The sequence below is a fragment of the Haemorhous mexicanus genome, chromosome 16 (assembly GCF_027477595.1).
Source record: "Haemorhous mexicanus isolate bHaeMex1 chromosome 16, bHaeMex1.pri, whole genome shotgun sequence".
Classification (NCBI taxonomy): Eukaryota; Metazoa; Chordata; class Aves; order Passeriformes; family Fringillidae; genus Haemorhous; species Haemorhous mexicanus.
This window is the reverse complement of record NC_082356.1, coordinates 15922869-15943223: the sequence shown is the minus strand read 5'-3', so window position 1 is coordinate 15943223 and position 20355 is coordinate 15922869. Positions and strand designations below refer to the sequence as shown.

The window sequence follows — 20355 nt, the reverse complement described above, 5'->3', positions numbered from 1 at the left end:
CTTGAACCCAGACAGAGCTGATTTTCCAGACAGCTGCTGGGTTTGGCTTTGTTGTGGATAGGTTTTTCTCCTAGCCTTGTTTACTTCTCCCCAGACCTGAGATAACAGGACAATAGTGTCACCTTTGTCTTGTTCCAAGTTCCCCTAGGCAGCTTAACTCACAGTCCCAAGTTCCAGTCAGGAGGCATTTTCAGGGAGGGGTGGGCTGCGGTGGTCACAGCTTCTTTCTACAGTTTTGTTACAATGGGCAGAAAGTCCTTCATAACAATATTTAAGCCATTAGCCATAACATTCCAGTCTCTCCCAAGTCCTGTGAGGAGCAGCTGAGAGAGCAGGGGTGCCTTAGCCTAAAGAAGAGGATGTCCACTCTAGCTGTTTTTAAGTAATATTTAAGCTACAGCTTTGTCCGTTCTAACTATTATTAATGTTCAGATTTTTAGCTGCAGTATGATCCATCTTTGAATTGCACAACATAGTGAATGGAGATTTGAATGGATAGTTCAGAAAAAGTCCAAGCAGGGGCCTAACAAAGTAGCTACTTACACCAAACAAGCACTTAGCTACTGTTCTGGTTGAAAAAGGAAGTGAGTTTTTTGGGATGCTGTGGTCAAACCAATCGGTACTCAGATTTGAATATTGGCACCTGGTGTGGCCACTGAGGATATGGACACGCCTCTGAGAACTCAGGGGGTTAAAAGCAGAGAACTGCCAGGAGAAAGTTCTCTTGGTTCCGGTTAGTGAAGAGTCCAGACCTGCCCTGCCCAGCTGCGGGCTGGGCGGGGGAGGGGAAGCCATGTGGCCGGGATGAGGTAGGCTGGGCCTTGGACAGAGAAGGGAGGTGAAGGGCCCTGCAGGATGGAAGGGTGGAGGAGCACTGAGAGGCATCGGGCAGCCACCACCCCCGCTCCGGGAGAGAGAGAGAGAGAGAGAGAGAGAGAGAGAAAGAGAGAGAGAGAGAGAGAGGGAGCCTGAGCTTGTGCCACCTTGGAATTTGATACCATGTGCTGGCAGCAGGTCCGGCTGAGAAGGAGAAGGGGGGGGTGCAGCGGGGCTCGGTGAGAAGTCGTGGGAGTTCTGGGCAGGCAGAGGCTGAGATTTTAACCCTTTTCTTGAATGATGGGAATGAATGATCTCAATGAGAAGAGAGATGGAAATGAACTGGGAGGAAATGGGCAAGTGTGGTGAAAGTTTGTTCAAGTGAAAAATGTCGGAAGAGTTCAGAAGAATCCTAGGTGGGAGGAGAGGATGGAGTGGCCTTTGGCTGGAGTTGTCTTGTATAGCTGTGGACAGAACCTTTTTCTTCCTGAAACACAGAGGCTGCATTGGGGGCAGGCAATAGCTTGGAGCCAAGAGAGTGCAGTGATGTTATGTGAAGGAGTGGCAGGAACAGAGACGACAGGTGAGGAGGGTGGTAGTGCCCTTGATCTTTAGTGAAGAAGAAGGTCTCTGTTCTTGAGACCCCCTCGGCCCCAGGGGGTGAATTGGGGGGGGACACGTGTCCTAAAAATGAGAGACTGTTGCTTTTTTGGAGCTGGGCAAAGCATCCTTAAGAGGGGAACCCTGGAAGCAGCCCTGGTCCAAGCACAGTGGTGAGAGCACTGGGCATGGAAGGAAGAGGGCATGGTGGCAAATGTTCTCCGGGCGGTGCCACATGTGACATGGAAACATAAGAGGTTTCAGCTGTGTTTCCTGGGAGAGCCTATGGTACAAGAGATTCTCCTCTCTTCTGATAATCAACTGAGAATTGATTGTCTGAAGGGTGGTGGTGATGAACTGAGAGTTGATTATCTGAGGGGTGGTAACTTGATTGAGAATCCAAGGTTTTGTCTTACTGTGCTGTGTTGGAGATTTGGTGGGGCGAAGAGGAATGTGTTTTGGAAGGTTTTCATTCTGAGTTCTATGTGTGTGTTTCTTTTACATCTTGTAAATTAATCCATTTCTTTCCTTTATTCCAAAGCTGGAGCCTGCTTAGCTCTATTTCTGGTCACATCTCACAGCAGACACTAGGGAGAATACATTTTCATGGGGGCACTGGCATTGCGCCAGCGTCAAACCATGACAGCTACTTTCAAATCATATCAAATTTTTAGCACCAGTATATTTCTTGAATTGGGTTCTGGATTTTCAGAGTTCCATTGTTGCTTCTTCCAGTTTTGTTGAGGCATTGCCACTCATCTGGGAGACCCTCCCTTCAAAATGACTTCTGGAGTCCCAGAGAAGAGCTCGACCCCTCATCTTTTGTCCAGGGAAAGACTGACATCTTTTACTGTAAGTACCCACTGGGCTGTGTTAAGGCTGCAAACACCCCTGGTGTCCCTGGTCTCCCTGCCCCTGTTGTCCAGCAGTGCTGTGAAGCTGCAGACCCCCTCCCCAGCTCTTTGTGCCACGCTCCTGTTGGTGGGGGCTGTCCTGGTGCAGTAGGGAACAGTGTGTGATGTTTCAGGATCTTGCCTGGCCGTGCAAGCAGAGCCAAGTGAAACCAATGTACAACTGAAGCCCTGAGCACGTGTTCTGTCCCTTTCCCTTTGCCACAGGAATTCCTTCTGTCAGGCTGGACACTCAGCTGTGCTGCTCTGACCATCCTGCCCTTGGGCACCTGGGCATGTGGTGGGGGGAAGCTCAAACTCTGCCCAAAGCCCTGAGAGCCACAGCTGGTCCCAGCTAGAAGAGGTTCCAAAGCAGCTGTTCTTTCTCAGCTCCTGTGTGAGCACAGGTCCAGCCCTGCAGACGCAGTGTACAGCAAAGCAAGTTATCTGCTGCAGCACGTCCAGAAGAAAATGTCTCAGCGCCTTTGTTCTGCAGGATGGTGGAAATCTTCCTGTGCTGGGAATTCTCCCCTGCTCTTGGTTTGCCCTGTGTTGATGGTATCTATCCCAAAGGAGTTGCCTTCTCTTGCAAGCTCTGGATTGGTGTGAATGTTGAGGGCTGTACAGTTCTTACCTGCTCTCGGGCTTTGCCTTGAGTCTGTACCACATCCTGTGTCTCCTTGGTTAATCTTAGCTCCTCTGCCTCTCTGTCCTAGGTTGACTATGTGATGCTTTTATCCCCAATCGTCTCATTCCGTTTATGCTGAATAGTAAGTTTTGCACCTTTAAGACTTGCTTCAAAGATTGAGGGGGGGAGAGGAGGCGCGCAGTTTGTTTTCAGACACTGAACTCACTCCTACACATTCCTGCTTCTGGACTGCGTGTTTCTGCGGATGAACAGACAGCGGGACAGGGCTCTCTTTTTTTCTTGCTTTTTAGTTAGTTTAGCTAGCTGAGGCAAAGAAGTTCCCTGGACTGTGCTTTTTTTTTCCCTTTTTTCCCCTTTCTCTGGGCCTGTTCACACCTGCTCTGGACTGAACAACCATAAGAGCACCAGCAGCTCACATCGGTGGGCCGGGCCGGGCCTGGGCCACGGCATTTCCAGTGCCCGAGGGACTGATAAGGGACTGAGTGAGCTGAACTGGAATCTGGGGAGGGGACTTTCTGGGTTTGTCATCTCCTTTGGAGCAGCAAGGGGTTTTATTGTTTAATATTAAGTTTTCTTGTTTAATTAACAGTTTTTTTCCACTTTTCTCCAAGGAAGTATTTTCTCCTGTACCGGTTGGGGGAGGGGTGGTAGAATCCGATTTCCTAGGGGGGCCCTTTGGGGGTTCTCTCCCAAATTTGCCCTGAACCAGGACACTCTCTCAGCCTGTTTGGCTCCCTTTGTGCAGCTCACAGTCAAAGCTCAGGGGCTGAGTCTTCTCCACTTTATGCTGGAATCACTTTTCATTAACAGCATTGTCACTGCAGGAGCTGTGTTCTGAAAGAGCCCTGCAATCAGGCGGATGTAGCAGAAGTAGTGGGAGGCCTTTAGGTGCCACTTCAGGCTCCTGCCACTTCATCCAGCTCTGCTCAGCTTTTCCAAAAGCAACACAGTGCTGTGCTTTCCCTTTGGAGAACCACAGCACACCAAAGCCATGAGCTCCTGGAGGTTTTCCCCTTCACTTGAAGAAATTGTGATTGTTTTGCAGTTTCCCAAGAGAGTTGAGAGGAAGAAAGTAGAAAAATATCAGCAGTTGTGTTTCACTGTAAAGAGGAAAAGAGAGACCATTGGAATTTCAGTCAGGGAAAGATTTTCTCAAGTGGGGCTTGTGCCAAGAGTGGGCTGGTGGGAAGAGACAGGAGGGAGTCCAAATCATTGGTTTAGACTTTTGGAGAACATTTTGGTGCTTGGGGGTTGATATCTATGAGCTAGAAAATGCATGTTTGCTGGGTCTGTGTATCCCAGAGGGCAGAGCCTGGCCTGCTGGCTGGAGTTAGGAATGCCCAGCAGCCCAGCTTGCCTGCACAGGCAGCAAGAAGGCCTGGAGAGCCAAGATTGGCTTTTCATCCTGGAACCACACTGTCAGTCAGTGCTGGTCATCTTTCTCCAGACAGAAAATGCCTTTGAGGCCCATAGTGATAGGCACAGCCTGTCAGTGTTTCTGTCACTTTTGGCAAGCTGATTGCTCTCATGGTTTTATGATTCTTCCTTACAGCTTTACCTCCCATTTAAATTCTCTTTGCCACCTACTTGTTTTAGGGGTTGTCTTGCTGTGTTCTTTCTTTTGCTTTTCAGGTTTGCTTTGATTCCCAGTAAGGCCACAGTGTTAGGCCTCCCCTCCTGCTGCTCTGCCTGCTTGACTCTATCCCCAGAATGTCCCTACCCAAACCTGATCTGCTAGAAGGGAATTTCTTCCTTCCCCCAGGCCAATGTGTGTATTGCTTTCAGGGAGCACATTCCCCCTCTGGAACACGACTACTGCATGGCTGTGTGCAGGCAGAAGCCAGAAGGTTTTTGGCCTTGATGAATATGCAGGTGACTTGGTTCAGGTGCTCTGTCTCCATCAGGCTGGTGCTGAGCTGCTCGGCCCTTCCTTCCCAGCAGGCACTGTCTTACCGGCCCTGGCCAAAATGCTGGAGGCAGACAGAACGGATTCCAGTTCACCCTTGTGAATGATGTGCCTGTGCCTGCAGAGCTGAAAGTGCTTTGGGAAAGGGGCCAAGGAGGGATGTCAGCAGGGCATGGACAGGTCTTGTCTCATTCTCTTTCCACAAGTGGCAAAATCATTGTTCCATGTCTTTGCTGCAGTTTCCTCAGGTGGTGAAGGTCTCCATGGGGAGCTCCTCTTACTTCCAGCTCACGTGCTCCAGCGATGTGTTCCGTGTCGTGCCGCCGGGCGCGTCTGCCCCTGTGCGCATCCGCTTCAGCCCCGCCGAGAACAAGGTGAAACTGGAGGAGCCAAAGCACAGAATGATCTGCACAGCCACTGTTTTCCCTGCACTGTGGGTCCAGCCCATTCCATGCTGTGAGCCTGGCTCCAGTCCATGGGCAGGCAGCCTGCAGCCAGTCACACCTTGGCACGTGCTGTCAGGCACTGCAGCCAGGCCTGGCAGGCTCTGCTTCCCCTCCCTGCACATTCCTGAGCATTGCCAAGGGAAGATGCGCAGGGAACAGGATGAAAATGACAGAGGGCTGTTAATAGATGTTCGGCCATCTCTAGGTACAGTGGAAGGGATTTAATTGTTATGGAAAATGCTAGAGGAACAAAGAGGTCAGAGAGCTTTCCTCCTTCCTGACTGCCAACAGCTTCCCTGCCTGCCCCTGGGCTGGAGCAAAGACGGTGCTTTTTCACCCCCTCTGTTCTGCAGCCTTGCAGCTGTGCTGTCCCTGAGCACAAGTGACTATGGTACAGCTGCAGGGCCAGGGCAGAGGATGTGCTGTGCCCGTGAGCCTGGCCTGGCACAGGCACACTGGGGCTCTGGGTGCCCTTGGTCAGCAGGAGGTTGCTGAGCTGCAGGGGACTGGGACACCTGCCTGAAGGAGATCGTGTAGGGCAGGTACAGGCTGCAGGCAGAGCTGTGAGCCCAGAGCCCGTGGCAGTAACACCTAAGGAAGAATGTCCTGTGTTCCCTAGCTCCATGTTCCTTAGAAGGGACTTAGGAATTCTTTAACATCATTAAAATGTAGAGTTAAAATTGTGGTGGCCTAGGGCAGTTCTCTGGATGACCCAAGTGACAAAAGAGCTTAATGCCACTGAGATAGGTTTTGCAGAGTGCACTGGTGCCTTTAAAATGTGACATATCAGTAGAACTTAGTGTTCATTTTGGGGTGGAATAGGTAAATTGATGCCATTGAAGGGTTCTAGGAAATGGTTTTTCTTCTGCCATGGGGATGGCACTAAATGCCGTGTGCTGAGGCAGTTTCTTTTCCTGCAGGATTATTCCCATGAGCTCATCTGTGTCACTGAAAGGGAAAGGACAGTTGTGCCAATTCGGGCCATTGGTGCCCGAGCTATCCTGGACTTCCCTGACCAGCTGGACTTCTCCAAGTGTCCGGTCAAGTGCAGCACCCAGAAGACTCTGCTGGTCTGCAATGTCGGTACCCAGGCAGCTCGTTACCAGCTGAGCAGCCAGAGGTCAGGATCTGTCCTTGCACAAAACACCTTTGGGTGATAACAGGGCTGGGGAAGAGCACCAAAAGGAGCCAGAGCAGCCCTGCAGCCTGGCTGGAAGTGAGCAGGATGGAGGACATCTGCTCTCGCTTTCCGTGTTCTGAGCAGGATGCAGCCTTTGAGCTTTCTCTGGCCCCGCTTTCCTGGAGGCTGCTGGAACATGCTGGTAGCTGGCTTGCACCCTCCTGAGCACAAGCAGCTTCTGAAATGCTTACTCAGCACTGTCAGCCAAATAGGCCCATTCTGTGGGAGGCCACAGGCATGTGGCTTTCCAGTGCTCCTCTCATGAGATGACCAACATGAGCTGTGCTGCAGGCAGCCAGTGCAGTTTCTGCTACTAAAGCTGTTCTGATTTCCCTTGCCAGCTGGGGGCATCAGTCCCCTCTTCTGCTCCATGATGAACCTTTGAAAGCCAGTTTAAAATTTCAAACAGATGATTTAAATCTCTGAATAAGGTTTTGCCCCCTTTCATTGAGATTTCTTTTTTCTTTTTTTCTGAAGTCCCTGTGTTTCTGCTGTTTTTTCATTTTGGTTTGTGTTAAATGTTTGCCAAAAGATTAATAATTCTTCATTGGGAACTTTGATGAAGGTTGAGCTCTTTCAATGCCTCTCAATATACCACCAGCCCATAGGTACTTCCTGCACAGGTGTGTAGGAAATATGAGACATTTAGTGAAGATGTCAAAAGAATTTGGGCTGTTTTAGAAAATAAAAGTATAGAATAACTTTTCCAGAGGGGACCTCTGGAAATCTTCTGAGCAAACACACTGCTCAAAGCAAGAGCAGTGTCTGGGGATTGCAAGGTGCCATTGGGAGATCTGGACCTGCCTTTAGATGCAAGCAAACAATCTTCCCAATGGACCTAATTTAAAAGCAGAAGAAAACAACCTATTAAAACCCCTCCATACCTTCTCTTTTTTGCCTGTTGGGTGCAGTAGTGATTCATTGAAAGGACAGATCTAACAGGATGGGAACTATCTTAAGGAACAGCTCACAATGAACAGATAAAAGGCCAAAATTTAGCCTGCTTGCCCCATCTCTTGGCACTGGTTTTCATTTGGTTATTACAGTGTCAGGGATGTGTCCTTAACAGCTCTTCTATCTCTGGGCTCAGGGTGCAGCTTAGTGATGTTGGCTGAAATTCAGAGGAGTAGAGCTTGTGTCCTTGGGTTTTGGGGAGCCAGGTCTGTGTGAGAGATGACTGCTACAGCAGGAACAGAGGAGTCTGGTGGGTACAGCCCAGGGTGGGATGTAGGAGAGGCAGGGGCTGAATTGCACTCCGTTTTTCAGTCCTGAAATCTGAGTCCTGAATTTGGCTGGATCCTCTTCTCCTGATAATTTGAAAATAAGAAGATACCTCCTTTCTCAGGCAACCCCTGAAGTCACCCCCAGGAGTGTTGCCATCCTGCCATCTGAGGGCAGGAGCATGTAACATGGGGCAGCAGTGGGAATGGAATGGAATGGAATGGAATGGAATGGAATGGAATGGAATGGAATGGAATGGAATGGAATGGAATGGAATGGAATGGAATGGAATGGAATGGAGGCAGTGCTGAAGTGTGGCCAGGGATTCCCTTAAGTGGCAGCTTCTCTGTTCTGGAGAAATTTCTGGCAGAAGAAGAAGAACAAAATCCTGTGCCTTGCCCCCAGCAGGCACTGATCCCCTCGAGCCCCAGCAGAGAGCTGCAGCAGTCCTGGCATCACCCCTGGGGCGGATGCAGGAGCTCTGGGGCTGCTGGGGCCTTGTCTTTCCTCCCCTCTCTCCAAAGCCTGACGTCCAGCACATAAACATTGCTGGCCCAAGGCTTCTCCATCAGCCAGCAGTGATGTTCTCACCAGTGGGAATGAGAACAGGTCAGGCCCATCATTGCAGCAAGAGGTCCTTAATGAGCAGAACCTGGAGCAAGTTCATCAGCTGTCACTGCTGACATGAACAAAGTTCAGCTTTTCAGATGTTCTCCTTATTTTTGTGTGTGATGGTTCATCACCAAAGTCCCCTGAACACACTTTTAAGTGACAGATTGACCAGCAGCAAAGCACCAAGGCCAGGAACTTTTGTTTCCTCAGTGGGGCTGTAGAGGAGCACAAAGCCCAGCAGCTGCTGGGCAGAAGCACATTTCCCCTGAGCTCTCCCTGAGCATCAAAGCACAGAGTCTTGTGTTTGTCAGGCAAGAGCTGTTCACCTGGTGACCAATCCTGATTGCTCCTGTTAAATCCAAAGTGCACCAACACATTTGCAGAAGCATTTCCAACACATTGCACAGAGTTTGTCAGGTGGGCCAAGCCAACAGTTACCAGCCTGGATGACAACCCAGAGTCCCAGACTGCATTGCTGGTAAACACACAGAAACCTCCTGTTCTGCTTCCTTGGTGTGCTCCTGCTCATGGTGCTTCATTGAGCTGGGATTGGACCCTTCAGACTGTACATGGCATCCTCCTTTTGGGTTTCCATGTCACTGTATTGCTCTAATCTGCATTTGCACTCTTTCAGAGTTTTGATTGCTCCTTTTCTTAGGGCAGCTTTCATTGAAGTGCTGATGAAATGTGCCCTTTTAGGCTAGATCAGGATGTTTTCAAGGTAAAAGAAACCAAAGAACCACACTGCAAATTCAGCAGTAATTATTCCTTGGTCTTCAAGGGCAAGTTCCTTCTCCTGGTCTGATTCCTAGGCTGTAATATCCCAGGACAGGTAGTGCCCTAACATTTGCATCTCTTGAGGTGAGTTCTATAAACATCAGAAAAGGAGAAATTCCTGAGGCACTCAGTGTCAAGTTGTGCATGCAGGTAGCTCTGAACCCTCTCTGTGCTCTTCACAAACCATTCTCTGATGGGATTGCTGGCAGTGGGACCCTTGAGTCTCATTGCAGAGGGCAGGATGCAGAGTATGGGGGAGGTGAGGTCATTTTATCCCACAGCATCTTGTGGGGGCTGGATCTCCTCAGAAGTGGCTCAGTGGCTGTTTCTGACCCTGCCCTGTGTTCTGCTGACTGTGGTTGGGTTGCTCCCTGCTTGCCCAAGTGTGAAAAACGCCAATCCCTTTTGTTAAAGTTTTAAAAATTCAACAGTAATCAAATAGTTCTAAAAAGAGTAATAAAAATTAGAGCAATAAGAATTTGGACAATCAGAGTTAGGACAATAAAGGGACAATAAAAAAGCAAAGAATTAAGGACATCCAGGCATTCTGCTCTGCCACAGAACAGGTTTTGCTAACAAAGGATTAATCCTTAAAAGCAATAGCCTGTTGCATATTCATATATCTCATACACAATGCAAACATTCCTTTCAAACTAAGGATTTTTCTGTTTATTGTCAACTTCCCCCCTCATCTTGTAATCAGTCATCTCAGTCCCCATGAAGTCTGATTCTTCCTGATAGGGGGGCAGTAGTTCTTCTCTTGGGATTTTGGGTGTCCTGTTGCTGTTATCTCTGTGTAAATAATTTCTTGATTTTCTTGTTCATTTCTTGAGGTAGTTAGAAAAAATATCTTACATCACGTAGTTTCTATTTGAATATGATGTTCTAGCCTAAAACTACATTTAACACACTACTTAAAAAGGATTAATACAGTACTACAAAACAACTTCCCAACCTAACACATATTATATTCATTTTAGTATTTGCAAACAGTCTGTCGTATAATGTGCATTTTTCACACCAAGTGAGCTGAGGTGAGCTGCAGTGCAGAAGGAATCTCATGCCCAGGTGTCCCCCCGAGCCCTGATCCCTCTCTTTGTGTTGCAGTCCTTTCTCCATGTCACCAGCCACAGGAATTCTGGACGCTGGTGACACCATGCAGGTGACAGTGGGATTTCACCCGCTGACCACGGGTGACCACTGCGGGTCCCTGGCAGTGTGCTGCAGCACAGGTGAGTGCTGGGCCCTGCACGGGCACAGGACAGTTCTCCACCATCACTCCCTGTTGTCCCATCCCCCTCCATTCCCTCCTGAGGTCCCTCCCCTGTTCCAGCTTTACCCCAAAGCAAACTGAGAACTCCTTGGTATTTAGGGGCTTGATCAAGTGGATCCCCTCTAACAGGGCTAAGAGTTTTGGACTCCTGTTTTGCTGGGAGTTGCTGAGTGGAGGAAGGAGGAACCCTGATTCTCCACTACCATGTGGCTATGCCTGGGTGAAATTTTATTTCATTCCTGGGCAGTGCTGTAGGTGAGGTGTGAGGTTTCCATCAGACTCTCTCCAATGCAATGGATTGTTTGCACACCTCTGTCCCATATGCTGCTTCTCCACTGGCTTGTCACAGACCCTTTTTCTATGTTGCCCTCTACACATTTATTTAGCTCCTGTCTAATAACATTCTCAGGCCCTCGAGTTCCTGTTTGGTGACAAATCAGATTTTTCCTTGTCCCCATTTCCCAGGCAGTTCATGCTGTTTCAAACCTCTCATATCTATCTCTTGTTTGATTTCTAGACTGAGGAATCCCATTCAGCCTTCATATGGAAGCTGCTCTGTGTTAATCTTTCCTTAAACGTATTAATCTTTCCTTTGTCTGTTTTTTATTTAATTTGAAATGCTGCATCTTGGTTTTTGAGATCAGAACAATATAAAATATTTCAAGACTGGTGCTGCTGTGGGTTTGATGATGATGATTTTCATGGTGTTCATTTTGTAGTGGTTTGTCAAATTGCAGAGCCAGGCTGGTTGTGTTTCCTTGCCTGTGTCCCCTCCTGCTGTGGGCTGTCACTTGTTCCTCTGGGCCTCCTTTTGCTGCCCACATGCTCCCAGGCGTGTTTGCTGGTCAGCAGCAAGGGATCCAAGGGATCAGGAGAGACAAGAGTCTCGTGGGATGCCCAGGGGAGACCCTGGGCAAGCCAGGACTGAACAGGGCTCCTCAGTGTGATCTGAGTGTGTCACTGGAGCACATCTGACAAATCTCACTGTGCATACTGTCACCTTGGGGCCAAATCTCTACAAACGCTCTCAGAAATAAGGTGGTTTAGGAGGTGCCCAGGACACCCTCACGCTGCGCACACAGAGCTGTCAGGACGTGATAAATGGACTGATCCACAGAACTGCTAGCACAGCTAAAAGCTGTGACATTTCCTTCTGTGACCTGTGGTTTGCTCTGTTCCTTGTGTTTCCATCAGCAACTGAGCTGAGTCAAGTCTCCCCTTTGCTTTGTTCCAGGTGAAGAAAATATCCACACAAACCTCCGCGGAGATGCTGTAGAAGTCAATGCTGGGTTGAGCACAAATTCCGTGGAGCTTGAGAAGACTTTCATCACCATGTCAAGCCACAAAACAATGTTCATTGAAAACAGGAGTAACATCACAGCCCACTTCCAGTGGAAGGCTTTTCCTACTGAGGAAGGAGAGATTGAAGAGAAGAGGAGGTTGGTGTGAAAGATGCATTTCAGTGAGATCCATGGCCCAAGACTGAAACTGATGCGTGGCCTGAGGGGGGTGTTGGTGCTTCTGAATGGTTTAGGCCAAGTAAACCATGCCTGGCACTGGGGTGTGTGTCCCTGGGCTTCAGGAGCTCAGCACTTAGCATTCCAGTTCCATTGATACTCCAACCAAAGGATGGCATTTTGGGAAGGGAAGATTGGTTGCGATGACTGGATTTCTTTAAGTTCTAATTGGGCTTTTGCCTCTCTAATCTTCTTCCTACATCACCTGGCAACATCCTTAAACAGTTCACCCTCTTTCTGTAGGGGATACACCCTCTTGTTTTCCCCTTAGTTCCTTGAAAAGCTCCTTGCCCATCCAGGCTGGTTGTCTTCCCCATCAGCTTGTCTTTCCACCCACAGGGACAGTCTGTTCCTGTGCCTTCCAGACTTCTTTCTTGAAGTATGTCCATCCTTCCGGGACCCCTTTGTTTTTAAGGGCTGTTGCCCAGGGTACTCTCCAAATCAGTCTCTTGAACAGGCCGGATCTGCCCTCCAGAAGTCCCCAGTGGAAGTTTTGTTGATGGCCCTCCTTGTTTCACCAAATATTGAGAGCTCTGTTATTTCACAGTCACTGTACCCCAGACCGTGGTGAACAGATGAAGTTCATTTAGTCATTAGGGAATTTCCTGGTGATATCCAGTACCTGGACCCCAGGGACGCCTTCGGGAAGGGCGTGTGGCCCCCAGCGCCGACTGCTGCCGGCGTGCCAAGGGGCAGAGGGTGCAAACGGAGCGGGCCCCGCGAGAGGCCCCCACCGGTAATGATCCTTCCACAGGTTCACCTACGGAAACCTTGTTACGACTTTTACTTCCTGTAGATAGTCAAGTTTTACCGTCTTCTCAACGCCACCCAAAAAGCCTCATCGATCGCGACAGGGGCCCCACAGCCACGATCCTGGGACAACACCGGGAGCGCGGGGGGTGCCACCAACCACCCACAACTGAAGGCTCCCTTCAGCTAGGCAACGGCAGGACCGGACCACCGGGCCGGGAAGGGGGTTCTCGGCCCCCTTCGGCCAGGGAACCCAGTCTGAGCGTGCAAGAAAAGTGCTACCGACCGGGCCACGGGCCACCGGCTTTCGCCCGCCTCGTGGCAGTCGGCTTCCCCCCCTCCAAGAAAAAACAAACGGAAATAAAATACGGGGTGGGGACGGCACGACAAAAAGGCACATGGCACCGCGTGTTCGGCAATGACCCGTGCTAGCCACGGGGGCCACGGGCCCGGGCCGGGGGTCATGGCACGCGCCTCTCGCTCCCCCACCAGCGCCCACCAGCAATCTCGGCGCTCTCCCTTCTCTCTCTCCATCCACCATCGCTTCCACTCTGGGCTCGTGCACTTTCGTCGCGCGCTTCTCGGTGCCGCGGCTTAGAGCCGCGAGAGATAAAAAAAAAAAACCGTGGAGGCCGGGTGGGCACACCCCCACTCTGACAGCAACCCGGCACGCCTAAGGAAAAAAACCCACAGACCCGGGTGGCAACCCAGCCCGCCCGGCATAAGCGGCTCATTCGATCCGTCCACGACCGAGGTGGGCGAGGCGCCACTGCCTTGCCCGGGACCTTCCGGAGGGCTCTCTGTCGGGTTCCGGGTCTGTGCTAGGGCTGGCTGGCCACCACGGCCTGCGTCGGCGCCCCTGAAAAATTCCGACCGCCACGTGGGTCCCCGGCTTAAGGCCAAGGAAGGGGGAACGGCCTCAACAACACAGGGCCGGGGCCGGGGCGCCGCCACCCCGGCTCCGCGCCTCACGGGGCAACCGCCGTCACCGAGCCCCTCGAGCCAGGTGGTGGGCCGAGGCCAGGCCGCACGCCCCACGGCATGTTTCCACTGCCCTTCCGACACCCTGGACATGCTGGCCAACAGGTCGGGAGCAGGGAACGGGATGCCACCACCTTGGCCCACCAGGCGGCACTCGGGGCTCTAGGGCAAGGCCCGGGAAAAGGCCCGGACGCGTCCAGCCCCGGCTGCCAGCCGCCGAGGCGGACCGACAGCTCAAAAAGTCAAAAACCGTGCCCGCTGAGTGGGCCCTGGCTTAGGGCCAGGCAGAAAAGGGATGTGGCGCCGCCGCCTCGCCCGCTGCCAGTGACCCAGGGTGGTCGCCTTCAGAGAGCCAACAGAAGCCGGGCCTGAGCGGGACACGCTGGCAGCCTCATCTTTCTGCCTCGCCTCGGCAGGCGAGCGGCTCTGCGATCGTCTTCCGCCTTTCTCTCTCGCCTCTCAGCGCTCGTCTTCCGCCCTTCTCTCTCGCCTCTCAGTGTTTGTCTTTTGGCCTTCTCTCTGGGTCTTTTTCAGGATCCTCTCTCGCCCCTTCTCTCTCGGCCTCTCAGGATCCCCTCTCAGCGCCCTTCTTTCTCGGCTCTCCAACTGTACCCACTTCCCTGGGCAGGACGGGAGCTGGGACGAAGCCACGCAACTCGTCCTGGCTAGGTGGAGCTCCCTTCGCCCCGGCGACCGCGGGCGCAGCCGCCCCACTCTGCCTCAGACATAGGCACTAGCTCAACCTGCGGGGATGCGGCCCGTCATCTCGCTCCCATAGTACGGACAGACGAGTCCAAAGGCGCCGACACATCCAAGAGGACAAATGGAACTCAACCGGGAAGGTGCGCCGCCGCAGGCCGCCTGCTACCATGACATTGCTGGAGGCGGCGGCCAACAGCGACCCCTTGGTGAACTTCTGCGGCCGGCCGCGACAACAGGTCTACCTGGCGCCTGCCGAAATCGGATTAAGTCCCGCCGGAGCGAGGTAGACCTGTTGTCCCCGGTGGGCCCCCGCTGCCCGGGGGCTGCGCCGACCTACGGCGGCCCGGCGCCGGGGTAGACCTGGTGTCCACCCGGGGAGCCGGAGTAGACCTGGTGCCCAACTAGGAGCCGGGATAGACCTGTTGTCCGCCTGGGCAGCCGGGGTAGACCTGGTGTCCGCTGGGGAGCCAGGGTAGACCCGATGTCCGCCGGGGCAGCGGGGTAGACCTGTTGTCCACCACAGCAGCCGGGTAGACCATGTGCCCACCCAGGGATCCGCCGTGGCAGCTGGGGTAGAGCTGGTGTCCGCTGGGGAGCCAGGGTAGACCTGTTGTCTGCCCAGGGAGCTGGGGTAGACTTGTTGTCCACCGCAGCAGCCGGGATAGACCTGTTGTCCGTCGTGTCAGCCGGGGTAGACCTGGTGTCCGCCAGGGAGCCAGGGTAGACCTGTTGCCCACCTGGGGAGCTGGGGTAGACCTGTTGCCCGCCTGGGGAGCCAGGGTAGACCTGGTGCCTGCTGGGCAGCCTGGGTAGACCTGTTATCTGCTGCAGCAGCCGGGGTAGACCTGGTTTCTGCCGCAGCTGCCAGGGTAGACCTGGTGTCCACCGCGGCAACCGGGGTAGACTTGGTGTCCACCCGGGGAGCCAGGGTAGACCTGGTGCACTCCGGGCAGCCAGGGCAGACCCGGTGTCCGCACGGGGCCGCCCGCCGCCCAGGCGCCTCGCTTTGCCCCTGGCGGCCCCAGAGTCCGGTCAACAACAGGAGCCGGGACCGGGCCGGAGCCGGGCTACACTGGTTGTCCCCAGGTCGGCGCCCACCGCCCGGGCGCCTCCCCGTGCCCGGCGACCCCGTTGCTGGGGTAGGCTCACAGCCTCATAACGGCCCGGAGCCGGAGGGCGCTATCAGCCCCGTCCCACCCTATGAAGCCCCCACTATCAAGAGCCATCCATCTTTTTGATTTTTTTTTTGCTGTTTTGGGTTTTTTTTTTGTTTTTGTTTTTGGGGTGGAGTGGGGTGGGTTGGGGGGGGAGGCTTTTTTCTTTGCTTTGCTTTGCTTTGCTTTGGTTTTTGGGTTGTGGGGTTGTGGGGGTTTTTAGGGGGAGCAGGTTTTTTGGTTTCCCCCCCCCCCGCGGTTTCTTTGCCTTTGTTTGATGCCGAGTTTAGAGGTTGGGGTTTTTTTTTTGGGCGGCGGGGTGGGGGGCTTGTGGTTTGGATTTGGGTTTTCTTGGGTTTTTGCCCCCCCCCTTTTTCTTTTCTCCTTTCCTGAAAGAACGGCTTTTCTGTTTGCTTGGAAGGAGAAACCTATCTGGGGGGGCGGGGAAAAAAATACAAACAATCCCAATATTGGCAAATGTTATTTATTTTCCTTTTGTATCCAGCGCGCTACCAGCTGAGCCGACGGGCAGCATGTGCCCTGTGCTCTGCCTGCTGCTGACACACCCAAGTGTCAAAAGAGCGCCCCCACCCCGTCCCGTCCCCCCGCCCCCGGGACCTTACACAACCCGACCCCCCCGCCCCTGATGCGACTCGCCCCGCTCTGCCCACCTGCCAGTACATGCGGTGGTGGGGCGGCTGCCGCCAGCACCACTGCTGGCTCGCACACGGGCGGCCGCTTTCGGGAGGGTTGGTTCTTTCATGGCACGCAGAGGTCTTCAGCCCTTGGCGCAAGTCCGGGGGGCCGCGGGGGCTCGGCGCCGAGGCGCCCGGGGCCGGCACAAAGCCGCCGGCCCTCGGCCCTCATGCGCACACAGGGAGAGACAGACGCTGTGACACACACGCACCCCCACTCCACACGCTCATGCCCCGACGCCACCCCTTCAGGCCCCCACACCGCTGCACATACCGACCCATGCGGGGAACTGCTCCCTGCCCGCCCACACGCTATGCACGGACGCGCACATCCTCTGGCATCCCCTCTTTCCCCGTCCTCGTCCCCGTCCCCGTGCCCCTGCCTCTGCCTCTGCCCCTGCCCTCTCTTTCGCGGCGGCCTCTGCCCATCGGCGATTCGGGGCGCCCCACCCTTCCCCATCAGACTCCCAGGCGCCACCTTCAGACGAGTCCCGCCCCCGCCCAGGCTGCCAACCGCCAGTTGGCACAGCAGCGGCGACAGTGCGGGGCGCCGGCCGACACCGAGGCAGTCAGGGCCTTTGGCACGCAGGACAAGAGCCCCTCGCAGAGGCGGGGCGGGCGGGTGGGCGGTGGCAGCGGGAGGCTTAGCGCCCTCCCTTTTCTGAGAAGCTTCCCGTTCGGCTCTCGTCGAGCCTTTCGGTTCGATAGTCCACCAGCGGGCCCTCCAGAGCGGGGCCAACCACGAGGCGCGCGCTGCCCGCCTGACACGCGCTCGCAGGCCCGGCCTGGGCCACGGGCCCAGACGTCCCATGGCGGGGGTCGGTCTGCCCGGTATTTGGCGCCCAGGGGGCGAGGGCAGCCCGGGACGACAGGTCTACCCTGGGTCTCTGTAGGCTTAGTCCGGCCAGGACAACAGGTCTACCCCATGCTCCCCAGAGGCCAAGTCAGGCCGGGACAACAGGTCTACCCTGTGTCCTCCAGAGGCACGACAACAGGTCTACCCCAGGGCTGGACGCCTGGCCGAGGGGCGGAGGGGCAAGGCCCGCTCCGTCCCTCAGCAGGTCGAGGAGACCCAGTGCACCCGGCACCCGCCAGCACGGACAGGAGGGCTCGGCCCGGGCCAGCTGGGGCAGCCGCACGAGCTCTCTCTTAGAACCGGCAGCGTGGTGCGCGGCGCCTGTGGCCTCGCCACTGCTGCCACTGGCCGCCTGGCCAGATTTTTATGAATTAAAAAGTCTCTGTCCCTACTTACTATGAGCTACCTAACTGGCTTGTGGCTTCCCTACCAACCTAGCTACTGTCAAGTTTATTGAAAAATATACAAAAACGTATAAAACCTTTTACAAAAATGAAATACAAAGAAAAATAGTACAAACAACAAAAACAAATCTACAAGAAAATTCAAAATACAAAAACAATACAAAAAATCATCTACCCTGGCAATCTTCTGGCCCTACTGGCAAACATATGTACAATGTCCACAGATGATAGAAGCGCTTCTGTGGATAAAGTCTTTGCTACCAACTCCTGCCTCGATTTAGGGAGGCCAAGAGTACTCAAAAGTTCAGAATTTCCCTTGTACCATTTCCCACGCGCCCCAAGGGGAAAGCCCATGAAAACAATGTCCTTTGCATTGGTGAGGTTTCGTACCTCGGTTTCCAAATGTTTGTACTTGTTCACTTTCTCTGCAGCGGCTTCTTCCAGGGAAGATTGGGTTGCTTTGTATTGTATCGTCACATCCACGACAAGTGCACGAGTGTCTTTCACAAATATCAGGTCTGGTTTGTACAGTTCTTTGGTGGCATCCCTTATGTGCGGTTCTTTGTACACTACCCAGTCCCTCTTCTGCGCCTCCTCAATCAGCCTCTCACAGATGTGATTGTGCCTCTTGATTCGGGCGTCCTGCGTCACTTGGCAAAAGCCGACGATGTGGGCCCACGTTTCATGTCCGCAGCGCAATGTCTACATGTCTTGATGGAACTATCCTCTCTACCCCGTGAGAGAAATTCTCTCGTGGGGTAGACGTTGGCCCTGAGTTGTAATGCAGTGAGGAGTTTCCTGTGAGGTATGTGTCTATAGTACTGAAGCCAATCATTACTAATTTTATCACTTTCAAAATTCCTAATTCCACGGCCCTGGGAAACTAATTTGGTCCATTTTTTAAATTCCTTTCTCCTCCAATCACATGGTTTAGGAAATTTGCTTTTCAGGATCGGTGCTTCCCACTCTGAAGTTGTGTCTGCACTGTTGGATGGTTCTGTCGCCAGCAGTGCTTCCCAAATCGAGGGCGTCTTCTCGCTTTCCCCTCCAGCTTGAATCCATAGTTTCTTATACATTTGTTCCATTTGATCTTTCTCTAGGAAATTCTTCATTGTCTCATCCGAGGACTGTGCAATCCGATGCAGCCTTCGGGCTTGCACACTGGGGATCAGCCCTGCCAATTTGGTAACACCCAAACCGCTGTCATTCATGCTCGAGTACAAGATGGCATCGCAGGTGCACGAGGGCAGGTGCAGCCAGTCCTTGACCGCTGTTCGGATTTTTTGGTCCAGGGCTTCGAGGGCCCCTGCCTTCAGTTCTGAGTGGTCTGCCAGGTAGGTCAGTCGAGGGGTGGTGTATGTTTTGAGGATATCCAGCTTTTGCAGAGGTTTAAGTGGAGCTTGATCAATTTGTTTGAGCCAGAAGTCTAGCTTCGCCGAGAGATTGGGTTTTGCTATCCCAGTCCAGGGGTCAAACTGCAGGCCGAGGTACTTCTCAGATTCTCCGGGGTCAATCATGTTCAGGGGTGTGCCGTTGATGGTCCAAGCAGCGCAGTTATTGACGGCGTAAGAATCCTTAGTGGGCTTGATGTAAAAGCCGTGGCATTTTTCCCCCTGTGTTTTGAGACCGGTGAGATTGCAGAAGGTCTCTAGTATTGCGATGTTTGCTTTCATGCTTTCCCAGGAGTCGCTCAATAAAACCAAGTCGTCTGCAAATGCCATTGCTGTGATGCTGCTGCCGTCTCGTTGGTATCCTTTGCCACACTCTTCCAGCTTGCCCAACAGGGGCTCTGTTGCTGGGTTAAATAAAAGGGGGAATAGTGGGTCACCTTGCTTTACTCCCACCTTGATTTGGATTTTGTCCGTGTGTGCGTTCCTTTTTGCGGTGACATACGTACTGATGTTCTTGTACATATTGTTCACCAGGCCGAGGATGTGGGGATCCACTTTTCTTTGTTGCAAAGCATGTATGATGTGCTGGTGGCTTACTGTATCAAAGGCCTTGGCAATGTCCACAAATACAACACCCAGCGGTCTGTGCTCTCTTTTGGCAGTTCGAATTATAGTCTGCAGGAGTTTCAGGTTCTCGGAGCATCCTGCTGCTCTGATAAAGCCTCTTTGCCTTGGGTTGAGGGGGCACGCATTACTCAGCCTGGCTGTTATGATCCTGGAGATGAGTCTCAGCAAGATGGAACCGATCGTGATAGGCCTCCAGTTCTTATTGTCCTTTAAACGGTCCGGTTTTATTAATTTAGGAATTAAAACAGTCCTGCACCCCCTCACCATGTCCGGGAGTTCCCCAGATGTTAACCATAGGTTGAAGATCTCGGCGGTCCGGGAATATCCGGGATCCATCTTCTTGATGTCCCCAAGAGTAATCCCATCTGGACCCGGAGCCGAGCCCTTGCTCATTTCCTGCACACTCTTTTCAATTTCTTTAGCCGTGATTAAGTCCCTGAAGGCACTGTTGTCAGCCTTCCCGTTAATTTCAAAGTCCCCAAGGCCAGAAAAATTACCAGGTGTTTCCCACCTGCTTTTGAATACCGAATAAATTTCGCTGGGTGATATATCACAGGACAAGCATTCCATGTCGTCCAAAACAATTTTAGCTAGTTTCCCCCTGTCCAGGTAGAATAAACGCTGGAAACGTAGGTAATTACCTCTTTGGATCGCCCTCTCCTTCATCCATTTCTGAAACGGCTTTCTTGGCTCCTTCTCCTGGGTCCCCTGTTTATTTTTGTAATTTTTCCCACGGGTCGCTGTTCTTATCTGGCTTATCGATTCCAAGCATCCAAAGCAGTCCTTTGATGTTTGGTTAACCACTGGCTGGATTTCCTGGCCGTCCATTAATTGCTTGAATGCTCCGGAGAAGGTGTTAATTGCTCCAGCTGATAAGCGTTCCTCGAGCACCTTGTGATAATGAGCCT

General features: G+C 52.8%; 1 protein-coding gene and 1 pseudogene across 4 annotated transcripts; one reads left to right on the top strand and one right to left on the bottom strand.

Annotated features, from left to right (window-relative positions):
* LOC132334705 (zinc finger protein 850-like) overlaps window positions 1-20355 on the bottom strand; it is a 1130993-nt pseudogene that overhangs the window by 784021 nt on the left and 326617 nt on the right.
* On the top strand, window positions 683-19191 carry LOC132334750 (hydrocephalus-inducing protein homolog). 4 transcript variants are annotated; one of them, XM_059860852.1, is made up of 9 exons: window positions 683-809; window positions 1315-1399; window positions 2152-2268; window positions 2535-2864; window positions 5101-5235; window positions 6228-6427; window positions 10205-10329; window positions 11605-11809; window positions 18530-19191. In XM_059860852.1, the coding sequence occupies exons 4-9, from the start codon at window positions 2778-2780 to the stop codon at window positions 18765-18767; spliced, it is 990 nt and encodes a 329-aa protein (XP_059716835.1). In that variant the 5' UTR covers window positions 683-809; window positions 1315-1399; window positions 2152-2268; window positions 2535-2777; the 3' UTR covers window positions 18768-19191. The 4 variants fall into 4 exon arrangements, with proteins under 4 accessions (XP_059716835.1, XP_059716837.1, XP_059716838.1 ...); XM_059860854.1 differs by lacking the exon at window positions 2535-2864; XM_059860855.1 differs by lacking the exon at window positions 5101-5235.